Source organism: Thunnus albacares, chromosome 4 (assembly GCF_914725855.1).
Source record: "Thunnus albacares chromosome 4, fThuAlb1.1, whole genome shotgun sequence".
In the NCBI taxonomy this organism is placed as follows: Eukaryota; Metazoa; Chordata; class Actinopteri; order Scombriformes; family Scombridae; genus Thunnus; species Thunnus albacares.
The window spans coordinates 8,243,205-8,264,042 of NC_058109.1; the positions used below are offsets into that span (position 1 = coordinate 8,243,205).

The window sequence follows — 20,838 nt, forward strand, 5'->3', positions numbered from 1 at the left end:
GTTATTTGCGTTCTGTTCTGTGTGTATTGATGATACAATCAGCCACTGGTGATATTTGTCATTTCAACCGGTGAAAGCAGCGTTCAGGGGCGGATAAAAATGAGAAGCTGCTACTCGAATGTTTTGCACATCGGTCTTTGCTGACAAAAGGAGATTTGATAAGAGATTGTTAACCTGGGTTTAACAAATCTGGATATTTGTTATCCGGCTTTTTTTCTTAAAAATGAAAACAATGAATTGATTATCAAAATAGTTGGCGATTGGAAACTAATCGGAAATTAATCGTGGCAGCTCTTAAATTAATGACTGATCTCTGCTTCAAAAACTAATTTATGAAAAACTACAATGTATTTATATCTTTATGAATATGATATATCTATTCATCATTTTGCTATAAAAACCGTCCACATGGAATAATATAACTTTATTCTAAAATGAAGTAATAAAGTAATAAAGTAATAAAGTAATGTCCTCTGAAAGGAGGAGGACCTTCAGTTTGGGTTCAAACACACTGTGTTTCACTGTCCATGCTGTACCTGTGCAGTTGGGGCCGTAGTGACCGATCTCACACATTTCGCAGGCTTTTCCTCTGAAGCCATCGTGGCAGTTACACCTTCCTGAACCACGCACATTATCATCACAGTCACCGTGGTTACCACAAGGAGCCTCCACGCCACCTGGACAAACTGAAACACACAGGAAAGGTGTGAAGTTGATTCAAAAACAACACATTTAGACGAGGAGGGCTCCCCTGACAATTTTCCTAATTTTGCAAAGCCAGATATCCGTCTCACCAAGCTATTTGATGCTAATTAAGCATAAAAGTTGGTAACTAAAGAGACAGTCTTGATCTTTGCCATGGCAGACCTTTTGATTTGTCAAATTACTTTAACAAAGCGTGCATTCCTGAGACACTTCAGTGCTACAGCAGGTCAAAATATCCGCTATGGAAAAGTTCAATAAAAATAGAGGGAAGATGTTCATAACCAACACAAAACCTAGCAGAGGTGTTTCTTCTGGAGGCAGACATTTTCACACTCATACCATCACATGACTGCCTCAGGGTCAGGATTTGTTAATTCCAGCCTAAATTAAAACAGCACTTTGGTCCAAAGGAGAATATCTGCTCAGCTGCTGGCCAAATTTCCATTAAAATCAGGCCCCCAGAATGATTTCTATTGGTTTTTTTGTGACCTCCTGACCTTTCATGCACGCAAGAAATATGTAAATCTAATGTGCAGATTGCCATGAAATGTTCTGATGCCGTTCTTGTTCTCCAGAGGATGAACACTTAATGACCCTGTGACCTTTCCTAACTGAACATTTTTAACATTTTCACCTCTACAACTGATAAGAATGAACACTGGAGCCTTAAGGGGACACAAGATTTTCTCCAGACCTTCCTTCCTTCCTTCCTTCCTTCTTTCCTTACCTTGACAGTCTCGGCCGTAGTGGTTTTTGCAGCACTTATGGACCCAGGAGGGAGTCTGACAAACTTTCTTACAGCCCATCCGGTTGAAATGATCGTTTAGGTCAGAATACCAATTTGGGTATCCATACCTGGAGCGAAAGTTAAAACATCGCTCCCTTTTTCCCTGGAAGAAGGCAGAAATGACATTTATCTCTAACATAGCTCATGTATTGTACAAGCTGCTAAAGTTCAGATTTTTTTAACAGACAGGCAGATCTCACCGTGTCTTCATGTCTGATGGGGCAGGATGGAGGGAAGAGACAGCGTCCACAGCCTCCCTAAGGCATTTTAAGACAGAAAATTTAAATCCAGCCTCAAATATTAGGATGAATCAGAGTGGTATCAGTATAAAAAGGTGGTACTAGTAGCAACAGTAGCTCTGGTTGTAGATGAATTAAGGCCTGATAACACCAGAAAGTGGTGCAGTGACATTGATTTGCATGTTTTCATGAAATATTTGTGCTACTCACACAGCTCTCTGAACTTCTTTCTAGTCTATACTGGGCTGTTTATTCACCTGACACGTCATTTCATTCAATAAAGAGTTAGCGAAGATGAGAAAAAAGCTCTCTGGCAGGCATTTAGAAAAGCTATTAGCTTGGTGTCTGATGGGGCAATTAAGGTGACACAGTTTATTCTGAAGGCATATTTGTACCATCAACTCTTGTTTTTCTTAGACAGAGTTAATAAGCTAGTTTAATAGTTTTCTCCATTCTCTCAAACATCTGCACCGTCATGCGTCAAAGTTCACCAACGATGAACACGGTGCAAGATTTACATTAATTTCGCTGCCTGCAAGTGAATCCACTTATTCCATTGAAATAAACTGATTTCACCTAAAATGTTGTTGCTTCAAATGCTTGTGTGATCAGGCTTTTTGAATTACAATGAGCAGTAACTCTGGCAGCAGACTGTCCTGGTACAAATAGTTCTACTGGAAGAAGTGTTTATTTTATTATTACAACTAGTACAAGTATTAACATTTATACTTTGAGTATTAAAGCAGTAGCAGTATTAAAAGTAATAGTATCAGTACTACTAACATAAGTGGTTCTCATCTCGAGACCGTCGCAGTACGCTCCCAGTCCAGGTGGCTCCAGTAGCTGGTCGATGCCATAAGCAATGCCCTCAGTGAAGGTCAGGTAGCGCTCCACAAGCTTGGCTGCATTCTCATTCATTAATATATCCCCCTTAATACATAATAATACACACACACACACACACACACACACACACACACAAAGTCAGTAACTTTTTAAAACAGCTCACCACAGTCACAGAGCCAAAACAGAAAATAATAACATAGAATAGAGCTGCAATGATGAGTCGATTAATCGATTAGTTGCCAACTATTAAATTAATCACCAACTATTTTGATAATTGATTAATCATTTTGAGTCATTTCTTAAGAAAGAAAATGTCTAAATTCTCTGATTCCAGCTTCTCAAATGTGAATATTTTCTGGTTTCTTTCTTTGTTTTATAGACCAAACAACTAATCGATTAATTGAGCAAATAATCAACAAATTAATGTATAACGAAAATAATCAGTCTTTAGTCTGTAGTCTGGTGTGACAGCTGTCAATCAAACTAAAGAATGTAAAGAGTCAGTGCGAACATAAAACGGACCGCATGAAGTGTGAAAGTGACCATAGACCATCAGGGTTAGGTTCCAGGATGTTGTTCACGCTAATATGAAATAGTGTTCTCTCCAACATCACCATGGTAACATGAGACAGCACCAGTTACTATAGCAACAGTCAGCTGTCAGGTGCAGAAGCAAACATGGCTACCTGTCTGGTCTGTATGAGTGCGCGTGCTTTCTCACCACCAGGGTCTTGTCACAGTTGAACTTGATGGTGGATCCGTACATGGTGCGGTACGTCGAGAATACACTTGGGTGACTGATACCTGTCAGCTACACACACACACACACACACACACACACACACACACACACACAGAGATATACTCATGAAGAGCTACAACAGACACTCCATGACCTTTCCTCTATAACTACCCTCAGGATAAACTTTACATTTTCAGCTGAATTACTGGTAAGCAGCCAGTAACAGAGCTGAAGGGTGGTCAGGAGGAGGAGGAGGTCATATGTTTTTCATTTTTATAATCTGTATATGTTTATATACACTTTGCTAAAACAGTTTCTTGTAAAAGTGAAAAAAAAATAATGTGGTGGTTAAGTTGCCCACAGACAAGCAAACAACAAAACCTTGTTTTTGAGACCACTAGAGACCAATAAGAACCACATTAATTTGATACTAAAAAAGCATTATAGTTCCTAAAAAAAAATATGTGAAACTTTAAATCAAATGGGACCTGATCACTAACTTTTCAAGGATGTCTGAAAATGCTCATCTTATTTATTTGATACGTTGTGATGGATAAAAAGCCTGCAAGTGATAAAATGAAAGTTGGAGAAAGCGTTCAATGAAGGTTTTAATGACATAATTTGAGAAAAACTGCTCCAACTCTGCATAGTGAATAGTAGCACTGATCACAGGTTTAGAGCTGAAACGATTGGTTTATTAGTCATTAGAAAGGCAAGTAACTATAACTATGTTAATAATTAATTTATCATTTTTCAAGCAAAAATGCCAAATATTTGCTTTGTTTTATATCATAGTAGATTGGATTTATCTGTGTTTTGGACTGTTTGTTTGGAAAAAACAACACATTTTATGACATCACCTTTGGTTTTATGACACTATGATGGAATTTTTTACAATTTTCTGACATTTTATAGACAAAATGATCATCATTGTTTTCCTTCTGGGCTGTGATTAACTTTTCATCCTTTAGGGGGATAAAGTTGGGCTTCAGCGTTAATGGGTATTGATACTAAATGAGTTACATTTGAGTATCAAAGTACTGACACTTTATCATTGAACTTTCTTCTTCCTCATCCTCCTCCTCCTACCTTGCCGTTGCGTATGATGTGAGCCTTCACAGTTGCAGCCAGCTCGTCTTGGTGGTCGGGGCTGTAGAGCCAGCGCTGTCTTTCAGCTGGCAGGGAGTCGAGAGCCTTGTTTGTGGGCCAGAACATGGTGAACGGCTGGTGGATGGACATCTGGATCATAGGGAGTAATCCTGCGTCCTACACAAAGAGGACAGAAGGGAAATTTTTTAACGCTACAATTATTCTGGCCAAAAACGATATTAACATAATAACTGTCAAACTTTCCTGAAATACATTAGTGCTAAAACATAATAGAATTACTTCACACCATGATTGCCTTGGATTTAATTAAACCCAACAAACTGAGCAGTAAACAACATATTGCAGCTTTGTTGGACAACAAATATCATCATCAAAAGCAGGTTGGTTGTTAAAGACAGTTGACTAGAGATTACTTTGAATGCAGCATATTGTTTGTGTTTCTTATTCTATGTACGATTCACTCGTTCATGCTTTCACACCACACATGTTCTGATTTCTTCTGGGTGTTAACAGTTGGGAAGGAAAAACGTTTCTGCTGCCTTTCACACCTATTTATGTGAGTCAGGGGTTTCCATTGTGACCGTCACAAGGTCAAAGACAAAGAACAAACTGAAAGCAACTTGGAGTGCTACTGTGCACGTCTCTGGATGCCTCTCACCGTGACTTTTTTTGTAATGTTATGTTTTGGTTTTTTTTTTTCATTTCTTTAGGAAAGGGGTCCTCGGAAATTTTTAACAATCAGAAGTGGGCCTTAAGCTACAAAAGGTTGAGAACCCCTGATCTAAACATTATAATGAAGTGAGTACAAGTGATTGACTGTGTGCAGGGTTTTCTGGTTCTTTTACAGCCAGAGTTTATGAGCCTACACACCTGTTTATAAAAACCTGTTAGAGGGCAATAACTTTGAAGTATTACCTGCTAGCTGTTAATAGTTAAAATCATTTTTAAAAGGCAGAATGTTTGTAAACAGCAATGTACCGTGGCACAGTTTGGCCTCCTAAAAACCACAAGCACCACCCAAAGAGCATGAGCAGAGGTGAAACTAACCCATGAGGAAGAAATGTAATGCACGTGATCTTAAGGCAGTTTCCTCTTTGTCAGTCATGTAAAACGCATGTTCTCTCTCACTGAATGTTGCAAGTCAGCACCCATAAACTAGCTGCAATTCAGAAGGTCGAGTAGCCGATGTTCACAAAGCGAGTGACGGCCTTGTGTCGTTAAAATAAAGTTCAGCTGTGCCTCAGTGCAGCCTCACAGAGCCTCTGGTGTGGTTGTATTGGCTTTGTAATTAATTTCACTTTTTCTAATGTGTGTTAAGTAAATAAAATTTTCATCAGTTATGGAGATATTGATGAAATTTTAATATATATATATATATAAATCACAGTCTTCAGGTGTGTGCCAATGCACCTGCCAAAGATCCACAAGTAAATGTTCCTTTGTTTCTAGGACCGTCACTATAAAATTTAATCCTGATCATCTCTATGACATCATGTTGGTGATCACAGCCACACGTCAACCTGTATTGTAACTAAAAATGCAAAGCTGCAGGACGTTATTTATCAAATCTTATCTTCAACACTGGACTTTCACAGTGTCTCTCGGTGACTTCAGCTCGATTAGATTTGACATGCTGTACGGAGTCCCGCAAGGGTCCATTCTTGGGCTTCTACTGTTTGATTTGTTTATGCTTCCACTTGGTATGCTACTATCAGCTAACACAAGATCTGTTATCATAGTTACGCAGATGATACCCAACTATACATCTCACTGTCTCTGGATAACATTAACACATTAGATTCACTGTTACTCTGCTTGAAGGATGTAAATCTCTGGAACTGAACAAAGACAAAACAGAAATCAGGTCTGGAAGTTCTTTGCCATCACTGACCGGGTCAAAAACCTGGGAGTTATTGATGCTGACATAAATTTTAATTTCACACATTAGCAGAATCACCAAAACATCCTTCTATCATCTCTGAAATATCTTCCGTAGCTTTATCTCTCAAGCAGATTCAGAAACACTTTGTCTTTTGACCTTTGTCTCCAGCGACTAGATTACTGTAACACCGTTTTTATTGATCTTACTGTAAAATCTATTCAACCGACTGGGCTATAAACCACTATATGGCCTAGCCTCTGACATCTTGACTTGACTACTTTGGTCTGACATATTAAAGGGCAGGTTCACAATTTTTCAAGTGTTTCTTAAAACAACAGTCAGGTGTCCATATGAACACTGAAAGAGGTTTTCCTCGCTGTAATCATTCCTCCTGTTCCTACTAACTATTAAAAGATCCCCTTCAAATGTGCTGTCAATGTAAGTGATGGGGGCCAAATCCACAGTGTGTCCACACATTTTGTGCAAAAATGCATTAAAAAGTTAATCTGAAGCTTATATAAGGCTTCAGCAGTCTGAGTTAATCATATCAAGTGGATATCTGCCAGATTTACAGTCTCTTTGGCATCAAATTCCCTCTTTGTGTTTCCTTGGACAGTGTTTCCCTGTTGAGCTGTGGTGGAAATATAGTGACAAAAAGAGGGACTTTGGCACTAAAAAGACTGTAACGTTGAAAGATATCTACTTGATTTGACTCAGTTGGAAGGCTGAGGCTTCATATTAGCTTAAGATAAACAGAAGGAGGACTGTGGATTTTGTCCCCCATCACTTACATTGTGAGTGCATTATGAAGGGATCTTCTAATGGTCAGTGTGAACAGGAGGAATGATTACAGCAAGAAAAACATGATTCAATATTCATTTGGGCTCCTGGCTGTTGTTTTAAGACAGACTCGAAAAATTGTGAACCTGTCCTTTAAGAAGAAGATGATGCACACAGTCGTTTCCCCCAGTTACCCGATGCTTTTGGATGGCGACATCAGGAGAGGATTGGTCAGAACGGACGGTCTGTGTTGTCGTAGTAGTGCCTCCTTTGGTTTCGTTTGTTGTTGTTATTATGTGTTATTATCTTTGGTCACCGTTGTGTTTCATTGTGTTCTCTGATTTTGAAAAAAAGAGGTGAGGAGAGGTGTAGTAGAATAAGAAGTTGGCATCAGTAAGTAGTTCTCAGATAGAAGGAGGTGAAAGAGGAAGCAAGGTAGATATAAAAAGAGGATGTGTGGATGTGGGGGGGGTAAATGAAGGGGGAGGCAGTGAGCGAGATGTAGCTGTAGGAGGTGGTGGAAGGAGGTGTGGGAGGAAAAATCTTTTTTTTTTTACCTCCACGAGTTTGTAGAAACGGCTGTAGCCATAAAAAGTGGTTGCTGAGGTGAAGTTCATCTGAAAACAGAGAGATATAGAGGTCAAACTGCATGTCTGTCAATTCTGATTAATCCTCAGACATTTGTTTATTTCAATCAATCAACTAAATGACAAAAACAGCACACACCGTGTCAGACTGGATACGCGGTTTGTCCTGCAGCTTGTAGGGCGTCAGCATAGTGTCGATGTAGTGAATGATTCCGTTAGTAGTGGTGTAATCACTCTTAATGATCTTTGACCTGTTGTTCACCAAGACTGAACCCTGCAAGACGAGAGAGACACAAAGGGCACATTAGTTTAATGTCTATGGGACTGCCCAATCATCCAAGCTTTCTGGCTATTATTTCTTTTGTTACTGGTGTGAAGAAGACACAGCAGAGACAGAAATAATATACCGTTTCTTCTTCGCTGGTTTTCTGTGGCTGACTTGCTTGTCTGTCCTCCGTGCATGTCCAACAGGAGGAGAATTACCTGTTTTGGCGTTTTAGTGTGTACGGAGGTATTTGTAGAAACAAGCTGAAACACCTGGGGTTGGATGCATGTTGTTTGGTGTGGAAGAGTCATTTTCTTGTGTAAAGAAAGTGTCAGCACAGAGACAGTGTGCAGAATGATGTCATTTCGAGTCATGGACAGGTCAGCGCTCATGATATTTGACTACTGGCCAATGAGCACTTGTGATATTTGAGTGATTTCTGACTTATAACTTGTGATTATTAAAGGCCACAGGCCCTCTTTTTATTTTCAGTCTTAGAGAGGTGTGAGACACCATTGTTTCTAACTTGAATCATATTTGGATTATTGCCAAAGCGTCAAGGTCACTAATGATGTCATTGTGGGAGGGGTTTTACTGGAAGTGATGTCATCGGGGTAGGAGTCTTAGCAACAATGGTAGAAAATTCCTGGATTTGGTAGAATGAGGTTGAGTCGTAGAAAACAGGCTCCACAACAGGAGGAGTTATGAAGGGTATATAAGACGATGTTTTATGATCTTACATTAGGTCTTTCATCCATGGACGAAGCCTCTGTTTACTTGTATTGCACTTGATACACAGTAAATCTTTTTATATTGAACTCTGCCAGTTTCAGTGTATTTCTTTAAGTTTGGATCATCTTGATTTTTGGAACAATTATGTTGAGGAAGACCTGAAGATCTTCCACCACACTGACTAACTCTGGCTTGATAGTCTTTTGCACTCTCTTGCTCTTGAAAAACTTGCATTCATGATTAAGGGCAAATAAAAAATTTTAAAAAAGAAGAGAAAGAAGCCTTTTTGCCTTGAATCTCTGCAAATGTCCTAATTTATGCACACTTTTCCAATGATTTGCTTATATTCTTATATTTTATTTTAATTTTTATCTATTTCTTTCACTTATAACGTATAGTTGGATGGTGCTTTGATGTGAATGTTTTTACATGCAACTTATTATCTTATATATCTTGATGTATTGGGTTTGGTTTGGTTCATTTAGGCTGGTGTGAAACTTCCAAACGAACTCTGGTGCAGCTTGTTTGTGGTGTAAAAGCATAACAGACCAACCACATAGTTTAACTTCTATTAAACCCATGTGCTAATTGTGAACTGTTAAAATGATCTCCTGCGCTGAATTAATAGAAAACTGTTTTGTAACCATGGTAACGCGCATTATGCGCATCAGTGCAGGGATTTACACTGACATGTCAGAAAGTTAAAAGGAGTTAAAGCAAGTATGTTGAGCTTGTATCCTCCTCTGTGTATTTTAACAGTTCCCCAGTGAAAAGTGAAACAAGAGAAATTGTAGCAATCACACAGTAACACCATCAATTTTTTTATCTGTCACCATTTTTGATGAGGCCCAGTTTATGTCTCAACCATAGACTGTAAAAAATATGGCTGTAGCCGCTGTGACGTCTGAAGAGCAGTTTTGAAGCTCAAAGTGGGAGTCTCCGACCATCGCCATCTTGGCAGCTCCCAGCTAATCCAAAATGGGCAAAGAGGTGGAGCTGAGGCGGGCCGGCCGAATGAGCCACTTAGCAGTTAGCAACCTGTAACTTAAAGTGGCTATGTCCTTAATTATGCTTAACTTTAAGGCTTTATAACATTTAAACAGGTGAGTTATAAAAAAAATCACCCCCCATACAGTTGTCATGAAAGGGGAAATTAGCTATAGAGACAAAAACTGTTTTTTGTACCAGGCTGTAAACATGTGTATTTCTGCTGTTAACATGGGGATTGACTTGTTTTTGGAGCTAACCTCAAGTGGCCATTCAAGGAACTGCAGTTTCTGGCACTTCTGCATTGGCTTCATTTTTCAGCCCCGGAGGTTGCCGCTTTGTCTCAACTAATAATGACCATGCACATTCACGAGAGCGACAGCCGCCATCTCCATCACCGAGCTCAGCAGCATGACTAACGCCACATGGGAGAGGGAGGAACAAGCGAAACTCGCTGTCTTCATATTTAAACTCTTCAAATCCTTGAGGGTGCTACCAGCGAGGAAGAAAAGTCCACAGAATTCACATATTGGGCGAGCGCTCAACAACAACTCACCGTTGCCAATCATTTCATAAAACGTGAAACAATTGAGGCGAAGGTCTGAAAGCACCTTAGTCTTTGAAAAGGCAAAATTATAGTGTGTGTGTGTGTGTGTGTGTGTGTGTATGTGCGTGTGTCTGACCTGCTGCAGGCTGAAGTGCAGTGTGTGTCCAGATGTTGAGACAGCACGCTCAGTGGATTTGAGGTCACTCAAGGTCAAAGTCTCACATGAAATGATGTGGTAACGAACCAGATGATCAACACGACCGTGCTGCTTCCATTCTTCAACCTACACACACACACACACACACACACACACACACACACACACACACACACACATTCGCCAGTTTACATATCATGCAAACATACTAATACTTGCATATAAAACTGATGAAAATTGTCATTATTATATGATCAATATTGTGACACAGAAATGATGAATGATAAATTGAAATTGGTAATATTATTATTGTTAAATTGAATAATACACAAACTGCAGATGCTGTACTCACAGTGGAGAATTCGTTGGTTTCCTCAGCAGGGACGAAGACAGTGTTCGCGCCATCGTTAAGACTTCGATGTCCTGATAGCTGAGAAACCCAAAGAAAACAAACTGAACCTCTGGGGCTTTTATCGTGAAGCAAGTTCAACTTAGTCTGGCTCTCTTTGAGTTACCTGGCATCACTGAACGTGAACAGAAATTAACTCCCTGGATTAGCTATTGTAGCTAACTGCATAAGGATTTACATCAGGGGCAACTAGCAGCCTAATTATTTTCAGTAGTTCAAACAATTATCATAGAGTGCCCTGATAGACGAATGGTTACGGCACGTCACATAACTGCAACGTCCCTGGTTTGATTCCAGTTAGGGACCTTTGTTGCATGTTGTGCCCCTCTCTCTTCCCTTCATTCCTGTCTGTTTATCATCAACTGTCCAATAAAGGCAAAAAAGAAGAAAGAAATAATGTAAATGGGAAGCTTATGCTGCAAGTCCTGATATATGTTGTTTTGCTTTTGAGTTGCATTTCTCAGATCTCTTCAACAGGTGGTGGTGAGTGCAAAGTTAGCAAGACCCATCGTCTGAATGGACACAATTATGAGAATAAGACCCAAGTTAAAAGTTCAGCACTGTCAAGACTTCTTGCTATTGGTAAACAGCACAATTCATGTGTCATAGTTCATCAGAGTTGGACATGAAGGAAAAAAAACGTGGCAAGCAATTCCATTGAAACGAATTGCTTTGCCACCAAATTTTGCAATTTTGAATGTTGGTATGAACGAGTCTTAACAGGTCACAACGTTGCGTAGTTTGTTGGAACAAAACAATTTTTAGTGGCCACCAGCACAAATATTGTGCCAGTCTAATTACAGTAATGTCATCAAAAGCCATCAAAGCCAACCAGTTATACCCACTGGAGACACTGATGTAGGGGGCACTGTCACTGGAGAAAAATAAATAAAATTTATATTTCTTCTTTTTTGGTAATTACTATTTTGAGCAAATGAGTATATAAGTCAAAACAAACAAAGGATATACTGGGAGGTGTATGTGCCACCTAAAAGTTAAATGACATCTAAAAGGTTAGTAAAGTTTCATTTACTGTGTGGATTTAAATTTGACCGACAGCGACTCACATATATCATTCGACGGAAGAAGTTGTTCTCTGGATTTCGGAACACCTCCTGTAAGACAGACAGACAACACAACTTCCTGTGAGGGGGGAGGGGCGTGGCAGTGGGAGATCAGAGGTCAGAGGTCATGTGACTCACAGCGTTGGTGTTTCCACGGCATTCGAAGCCGTCTCCCACGTGGCCTCTTAGACAGGTGCAGTTCCTCTGACCCTGACCCATGTACTCACAGCGAGCATATTTACTGCAGCCGCCGTTGTTCTGCACACACACACACACGCACACACACACACACACGCACGCATGCACGCACACACACACACACACACACACACACACACACACAAACAACAATAAAAACATCATTCTACATTTTTTCAAAATTTTAAGTTTAAGTTATCCTCAAATTCTAGATTTCTAAGGATGATCGGTATAAGGAGGTATTAAGAATACTCTCTCTGGAAAAACTGACCTATACCCTTCAGGACAACGTCGAGGGATTTATTAAGATATGGCACCCGGTCTTGGACACGGTGGACCCCTCTGGACTGAACTTAATCCTACCCAATTACCAACACTGGAACCAACTATGGTATACCCCAGTAATGGTGGTGTGTGTGTTTGTTTTTTTTCCTGTTTCTCTGTTCTGCTCTCCATCTGTATGTCTGTAAAGTGATGACTCCTGCTGTTTTTTGTGTTTTGTTCAAAAGCATGAGAAAAAAGCGGGTCTGTGCATATTTGGAACTGGAAGTACATGTAATTGTTGTCAGAACCCAATAAAAAACATTTTTTTTTTAAAATTAAGTTTATAAAAAACATTCAGAGCAGCAGGTGGAGTCTGAGTGAGCTTCAGAATTATCCAATCGCAGCTCTTTCGTCCTCTTTACCCTTTAAAAGCAGCAGTTTCTGAGGAAATTGTTCTTCTCCTGGTACAGTACCTCAGATCTACTATACGTTGACATAATTATCAAAGGAAGATGATGTTGAATTTACATTTCAAGAAACACAGAAACTCCTGTCAGTGCGTCTAAACTTTTCTTTGAACACAACCATATCAATGCAGTTTGGACAATACCTTACTGTCAGTGAACTATATACAGTGTAAATAAATATTTAACTAATTGATTACATAGGTTGTTGTTTAAATGCACCAAATACTTTGGTGCTAACATCATGGCTACAAACACTGAGAGCTTGTTGTAATAATCCTGCTGTCATCACAGAAATCATTTTGATTAACCTGAGGAAACGGATGTCGGAGATTTACTTAAAGCTAAAATAAATTTTAGTTCAGGACGCACCCTGATGATGACCAATATACTCCAAATGATCTCACTGTATTAACTTCAGATCTGTGTGGAACAGCTCACTGAGGAATCCCAGAGCCTTGTCAGGAGATTTGAATTATTAATGCAGACACCCAGCTGTGTGATCTGTGTGTAAAATTATTTGTTGTGTATCCGCAAAATTAAACTGCAGGCGCATTTTGCAAGCAGCCAGCTCTGTCATAACAAGTTAACATTCAGTCCTTTAAGACTGATTTTATAAAACAATAAAAAAAAAAAAACATCAATTAACCAGCTGAAATAATTTCAGATGCTCCCACTTCAGTTTCCCTTTTTTAAACAGGTGTCAGTATCTTGCAACAGGACAGAATAAAGAAGATAACTGCACAAGAATCATGAAAATGACACATACAGTTCTGCATGGGTTGACCGGGTAACAGAACCTCCCCGATCCTTGGAAGCCCATCATACAATTGCAGGCCGTCTGGAGACGACAACAGAGCAGAAAGAGAAAAACAGTCAGTCAGTAAAACAGTCAATCACTTCATCCATCTGTTTCCTCCCTCCCACTGTGCTCAGCCAATCAACAAATCAAATAATCAATTCTCCCTCAGTCCTGTCTTTCAGCAGAGAATCAGCACTGAATCACTTCTGGAGCTGTGAACACAGAACTGTTGGAAAAAAAGAAAAGGAAAATGTTTGTTTTACAACCTGGGTCGATCTCTGAGCATCTTTCCTCATAATATACAGGCTAGTAAACTCAAGCGAGATGAAAAAAAGTGACAGTTCAGAAACAAAGCGCCTGTAGGAATTATTACTCAGTGACGGTAGAGACGACAGGAAATGAAGGGAGAGAGAGAGAGAGAGAGAGAGAGAGAGAGAGAGAGAGAGACGAAGAACGACATGCAACAAAGGTCTCCGCTTGAATTGGGGACATTGTGGTTCATGGTTTGTGCCCCACAGGACACCAGAACGCCCCCCCAAGAAAATAATTTCAATTTCAACATGCAAATGAAGCATCCTGGTGCCCCTGTGAGCTGAAAACAGAGAGCTGTGATTCAGTTTAACTGCAATATGTACGAGTGTTTAATTTCTAGAGCTGAAACAATTAATTGAATAGCTGATTGACAGAAAATGAATCACCAACAATTTTAATTAACAACTAATGTTTTTGTTATGTTATATATTAAGAAAAAAAACGCAAATCATTTTCTGATTTCAAGCTTTTCCAGTCTGATCATTTGCTGCTTTTCTTTTTGTTTTAAATAATTGTAAATTAAATATGAAAGGGGGGGGGGGGGGGGGGCATCAAGAGCACAGGAGTAAGGTTTAGTTAGCAGATTTACTGCTGGGATTAAACTAAAATTGGGACTGAAAGGAGGAAGACTTGCCACTATGGAAGAAGTCCGGGAAGAATCGGTGACAAATGATGACGGGAAATATTTCCAGGAGCAGGAGAAGCACTGGGACAACTTTATCCCGTCTCAAGGCGAGTACTTTGAAAGGGATCAGAAAGGTGCTACTGAAAGATTTATGATGACAGTTTTCTTTTTTGTGGGTCTCCTCTCAAATAATTTGAAGATGTAATAATAGACTATATAAGCATAATATCATCTAAAAGATTTGATACAGGCCCCCCTCAAGATTAGGTTATAATACTGTCACCTTGGGGTCCTCATCATTTCAGTTGATATTGTATTTTAGATTTTCATATCAAAACAAAAATAATTCCTCAAACAAGTGGCACACTGTAAACTAAACAGGGTCCCTGGGGGTCTGGGGCCCCAGTTGGTTAAACCAGGGGTTTGTTTGGCTGCCCGGTTGGATGTCGCTGATTAGGTCTGAATAGGAATGGTGGCCACAACAATATAAATAATACCAAGGTTGTAAAAAATTTCCTTTAAAAAACACCCACATCCTATTCAGTCCTCACTAGAATGAAACTCTCCTGAAACTTAAGATGACCTGACCCGGTCTCAGCTGGACTAGACTCAGGTCCAGTGATTGTTCAGTGTTAGGGTCAGGACAAACATTATGTGCCATATAAATCTGACATTTTACTGCAGTACAGTGTTGTCTTACAGTGTTGGGGCCTGTTCTGATGCACTCCGCTGACTTGTGGCAGCCTCCGTTATTGACCAGACAGCCGTCGATCTCTGTGAACACACAACCGGTTGGAAATTATTTTTGATTATATGTACGACATATAAATCGGACAGTTTTAGAGTTCCTTGAAGTTTTTTTTGTTCCCATTTGATGGAGCAAAGTGAGTAATGTCCCCCCTGCTTTGAGTTAAGATACACTTAACATCTCCTCGACCTATCACTGTCCCTTCATATCATATACTTTAATTATTTATTGGGTTTTTATTGGATTTTCAGCTCTGGACACAACAACATGAGCACAAATACAATATAACACTAAACAAAAACAACAAATACAGTTGTCTACGGCAACTCAGACATATGTTCAACAGTTAAATTGCCTGTTTGGCATCATGTTTCTTGTAAATGATTCACTTTTCCCAGTTCTTCTCAAAAATATAATAAGAGCCATATTAAGGGTTTTAAGAATTGATAAGACGTATTTAGTGATTTAATGCTCATGTTAATATTGTAGTAGCTAAACTGTTGAAATGCTCCTTTAGTTGGGCTACTAATTACGTCATAGCCAACAGCTCTCAGTTAGAGTTTATTAGTCTGCAGAGCCAAGTTAAACACACACGGAGCGATTTGTAACATTTCTTTGTTTTAAGTAAACATTTTAAATGGCGTTGCTGCCTCTGAAGATTTATTTCACGTCAGGCTTATTTCCAGTACTGTACACAGACTTTAACAGTAGTGCTAATATGGATTACTGGGCTTAGAGAAGATTCCCTCAACAAATATTGCATTTAACTTTTAGCAGGTAGGTCAACTTTACCACTGAATAGATATCCTGGATAATCTCAAACCATTGCTCTTTCCAAGGAGGATAAGCTTTATACCTATTACTCAGTGCAGCTTTTTGTTGGCTATAAGCAACATTTTTTGCCAGATGTCTCTCTCTTCTTCGCACTGTCTCCTCGATATTCCCTAAATACATCACAGCACAGTTGTTTAGGATGGCATATTCCTTTTTCCAGGTGTTTTTCAGGTCAGGTAAAGTGTTTAGGAGGTTTAGGTTAGTGGTGTGGGGTCAGAGGTCAGAGGTCAGGGGGGTCAGGAGGACAACATACCCAGGCAGACAACCCCGTCTCCAGTGTACCCCTCTTTACAGGTACAGGTCCTCTCTCCTGCTGAGACCTTCGTACATACAGCAACCTCTGAACATCCACCATTAGACCTGCGGCACAAATCCACCTCTGAGAGAGAGAGAGAAAGAGATCACATTTGATATCTGTACAGGACAGGAGTGTGTGTGTCTGTTTGTGTATACGTGTGTGTGTGTGTGTGTGTGTGTTTACCTTTGCAGTACGTTCCATTGCCTTCATATCCAGCCGCACACACGCAGGCAGCAGCCGTTCCTTTCGGCCCCGTAATGCAGCTGCAGCGGAGGGGAAACTGTTCAATATTTATGTCACATTTCTACTGAAGCTGAGAGCAGCTACTAATCATTTCTGTCATCTGTGACCATTTTTTCTGTGTTACAGGATAAGTCTGGTGATATTCCATTTTATTCTTTTTGTCAACAAATCCCATATTTAGACTCAAAAACCTACAATGAATTTGTCTCACTAAAAAGTATTGTTTGTGTCTTAAAACAACAGTCAGGAGCCCAAATGAACATTGAAATATGTTTTTCTTGCTGTAATCATTCCTTCTGTTTATACTGACCATTAGAAAATACCTTCATAATGCACTTACAATGTAAGCGATGGGGGCCAAAATCCACAGTCTGTGCAAAAATGCATTTAAAAGTTTATCTGAAGCTAATATGATGCTTCAGTAGATATCTTTCAACGTTACATTCTTTTTAGTGCCAAAGTCCCTCTTTTTGTTACTATACTTCCACCGCAGCTCAACAGGGAAACACAAAGAGGGAATTTGATGCTAAAAAGATGAAATATGGCAGATATCCACTTGATATGACTAACTCAGACTGCTGAAGCCTCATATAAGCCTCACATCAACTTTTAAATTCATTTTTGCACTAAATGACGGTGTGGACAACACCTGACTGTTGTTTTAAGACAGACTTGAAAAACTGTGAACCCGTCCTTTAAGGAGTGAAGGTCCATCAGGAATCACGACCCTCCGTACAGTACAATAACTCAGACGTTATATAATGGCAAACATGCTGTGAGTAAGTGAACAGTTAACGATTTCAGACTCTGTGATACAAAAACAGAAGGACTTACTTGGCGTAGTCATCGCACACATTTCCACAGGCGTCATCCTTAGCCTCTGAGACACACAAACACAAACACACACACACGCACACATAAAGATTTCAGGTGAGAACAAGTTTAGAGAAAATATCAGTGTAGTTTCAGTTCCACTGTGTGTGTGTGTGTTTGTGTCTTACCTATAGAGCATGAAGCTCCTTTCCAACCTTTATAACACACACATTTGCCACTTCCCGCCAGACCGTCCTCACACTTCCCATGGTCACACGTACACTCTGCAACACACACACACACAAGTTAAACTGTGAAAATAAAGACGTTTCTAGCTTAGTCAGCATCGTATGTTTATTATCATCATAGTTCTATTGATTCTGTTAATTGTTTTGTCTCACTAGTTTGTTAAAGTTGTGGGTTTCTAAGCCTCGTAAATTAATTTGTGTTGTAAGACTGTTAGTCACACTAGTTGTGAGTGTTTGTGAATGTCACAGTTTTGTTTGCATCATAAGTTATGTTAAATGTGTTAGTGTCTTAAGTTTGTTAGCGTTGTAGGATTTTTACCCTTGTGGGTTTGTTAACATCATGGATTTGGGGTTCGTTAGACTTGTAGATGTGTTAGTGTCACAGGTTTGTTAGCCTTGCAAGTGTGTCACAGCAGAGGTTTGTTAACGTTTTAGAATTGGTAGCTAGTTTGTGTCTTGCAGTTTTCAGGGGTTAGTTGGTTTAGTTTTTTAGGTTTATTTGTTAGCATCGATAAGTAGCCTCATAGCCTTGTTAGCATTATAGGATTGATAGTCTTAAGGGTTTATAAGTTTGGTAAAGTTGTAGATTTGTTGGCCAAACAAATTTCCTGTTGTCATATGTGTGTTAGTGTTGCAGGTTCTTGGTATTGTAGGTGTGTTAGTCTTACGGGTTTTGTTATCCTCATAAGATTTCTTGCCTCACAAGTGTGTTTGCAGTGTAGGTTTGTTAACGTCATAGGTTGGTTAGTCTCACGGGTTTGTTACATGTTTGTGAGCCTCCAACAACAGTCAGATTACATCTCATGAGCTCAGTTTTTGATATGATATGTCAGACAGAGAAGAAATATTTCTTTTAGTCTGAGTTTCAAGTTTCAACATTTTCTAAGACGTTATCTTTCTGAGAAGCAGAAACATGTTCCTGAGATTTTCTGTCCATGTTTCAAGATAAATGAATGTTCACTACTAAAAAGTAAAATTTTAATACCTTGTTATTCTAATATATTTAACACCAGTTATTCTGTTAGCATTCAACAGCTACTACATCTCCCATGAGGCTTTGGTAATGCCTCATGAAGTCTGGTCTTGTTTTTTTGTTAGTCTAATCTAACGCCCCCTTGTGGCAGAAATACATGATGGCAGACAAACACTTGAAGCAGTCAGAGTCTTTCTGTGTGTTCAGGAGAGCTACTGTCAGGACGAGTGTGTATGTTCCTCACTGGAGGAGCAGTTGACTCCGTATCGTCCCGGCTCACAGTCCTCACATGCGGTGCCATGGAAACCCTCATAGCAACGGCACTCCCCGTTGCCTTGGGTACCGTCTTGACACTCCCCATGATTGGAGCACCAGCTGCCAATGTCTCCAGGGCATTTGAAGCACTCATGACCGTAGTAACCAGGGCAACAGGAGTGATCCTGCAGGACAGACCATCACTATCATTATTCTTATTATTATTTTCATTTTTTAACAGGAAAAACAGCAGAGCAACGAAAAACATTACCGACTGTGGGACTGAAAATTGTTTTCCTGTATTGTTATAATAATAATAATAATAATAATAATTGTTATTAAGCAAGTAGAGGGACGGTTTTCCTTCCTAAGTCTCTCCAGGACAGGGATTCAAACACTAACAATAATTATTAAGCCCTTTTTTCAGACTCAGAATCAGTAACGTCTGTCTGTAAAAAATATGTTCATTACACCTTTATTCAGATGTCACAAGACCATTATGGAAAGAGCTACAATGCTTGGTGATATTTGTCAGCTGGTCTGCAGGGGGAGCCCTGCCACTGCTGGAGAACAGCAATGAAAAATAATGATACCAACAAATAAGAGTGCTTGCAGTTTTCTCACAAGCTGCATCACTGATGGTAATTATGGTACTTATTTTACCCATGAATGACCATTGTTTACACGACGGGGCGCTCGACCTCCGGTTCTCACAGTGAATCCATGGCAAAATTTTCTCACCAGTTTCATCTTTTCTTTGAGAATTAAGTTGCCTGTTTTATAATTATCTGACAGTGTACAAGCAGAGAGTGACAAAATTATAAATTGGGACATAAATGTCTGATTTATCAAACTGATATTTGTACTTTCTTTATGCATAAGAGATGATAATTTATTTTCAGCCATGCTAGCAGCATTAATGGTCCCCAGACGTTGAATCCTACTGACTTTGGTGACCCCCTGATTTATCCTGTAGCACCATCATAAGGTTCACATAAGCCTCTGAGTGAATGGATTGCCATTAAATTTGTTACACATACTCATGCCCCCCCCGCCCCACAGGATAAACAGCAATTACTTTGATGATTTCCTTAACTTTTCATCTAGATCCACCATCAGGTCAAAATACAATTTATCAAGTACTTTGCTTTATGACTAAAGACATTCCCATCAGCCTCAGTTGTACTTTGTCCTGTGTGCTAATGAGCAAATATTAGTATGAAACATGCTAAACTCACATGACCATGGTAAACATTACACTTACTTAGCATCAGCATGTTAGCATTCTGACATTAGCATTTAACTCAAAGCACCACTGTGATTAAGCACAGCCTCGCAGAGATGCTAGCATGGCTGTAGATTCGTAATTTTGTTAATTTTTTTATAAAATGTGATTAAATACTTGTCATAGCAGTCTTAATGTCACATTCAACAACACATTCAATTCAGATTTGAGACCCCGCCATATTTACATAAAGAAGGGCATATCTGAAAGGGACTTTAGTATCGGAGTAACACCAGTTTGAGTAATGGCAGTAGTAGCAGTAGTAATTACAGTACTAATACCAACACTAGCAGTAGTGACGCCTAGTGTTAGCTACTGCCACTACCTAGACTAAACACTTTGCTCATAGAGACTGAGGATCTTCTCCCAGGTTTTGTTGTCAAAACTGAGAAGTTTTTAAAAAAAAAAAAAAAAAACCTGCATTGTAGAACCAATCAAACTTCTTTAGGGTGGCCCTTCATATTGGGGTGGTGACATGCAGTTCACGATGGAGGAGAATGGGAGAGAGCATCATTTCCGGTAAGGTGTATCCTTTACAAAATGTAAAGGGCTGTAGGTTTGTTAGTGGCCGTTCTCGCCACCATTCTCTCGCATTCAGAAATCCCCAGACTACCAGTAGGAGCAGTGACACTAATAC

At 39.5% G+C, this 20,838-nt stretch overlaps 1 protein-coding gene and 1 long non-coding RNA gene across 3 annotated transcripts in view; one reads left to right on the plus strand and one right to left on the minus strand.

Moving 5' to 3' along the window:
• Positions 1 to 20,838, plus strand: part of LOC122981255 — a 571,779-nt gene that overhangs the window by 30,085 nt on the left and 520,856 nt on the right. The window lies entirely within an intron of this gene.
• stab1 (stabilin 1) overlaps positions 1 to 20,838 on the minus strand; it is a 93,559-nt gene that overhangs the window by 29,624 nt on the left and 43,097 nt on the right. For both annotated transcript variants that reach the window (XM_044349882.1, XM_044349881.1), the window contains 19 exons: positions 18,906 to 19,101; positions 17,629 to 17,724; positions 17,462 to 17,507; positions 16,568 to 16,647; positions 16,340 to 16,465; positions 15,205 to 15,278; positions 13,535 to 13,606; positions 11,978 to 12,097; positions 11,843 to 11,890; positions 10,719 to 10,796; positions 10,346 to 10,492; positions 7,818 to 7,952; positions 7,649 to 7,708; positions 4,409 to 4,585; positions 3,299 to 3,388; positions 2,515 to 2,661; positions 1,693 to 1,749; positions 1,433 to 1,595; positions 537 to 686 (listed from right to left, as the gene is read on the minus strand). In XM_044349882.1, the coding sequence (XP_044205817.1) occupies positions 537 to 686; positions 1,433 to 1,595; positions 1,693 to 1,749; positions 2,515 to 2,661; positions 3,299 to 3,388; positions 4,409 to 4,585; positions 7,649 to 7,708; positions 7,818 to 7,952; positions 10,346 to 10,492; positions 10,719 to 10,796; positions 11,843 to 11,890; positions 11,978 to 12,097; positions 13,535 to 13,606; positions 15,205 to 15,278; positions 16,340 to 16,465; positions 16,568 to 16,647; positions 17,462 to 17,507; positions 17,629 to 17,724; positions 18,906 to 19,101 (2,062 nt within the window). The remainder of the gene's footprint in view (positions 1 to 536; positions 687 to 1,432; positions 1,596 to 1,692; positions 1,750 to 2,514; positions 2,662 to 3,298; positions 3,389 to 4,408; positions 4,586 to 7,648; positions 7,709 to 7,817; positions 7,953 to 10,345; positions 10,493 to 10,718; positions 10,797 to 11,842; positions 11,891 to 11,977; positions 12,098 to 13,534; positions 13,607 to 15,204; positions 15,279 to 16,339; positions 16,466 to 16,567; positions 16,648 to 17,461; positions 17,508 to 17,628; positions 17,725 to 18,905; positions 19,102 to 20,838) is intronic.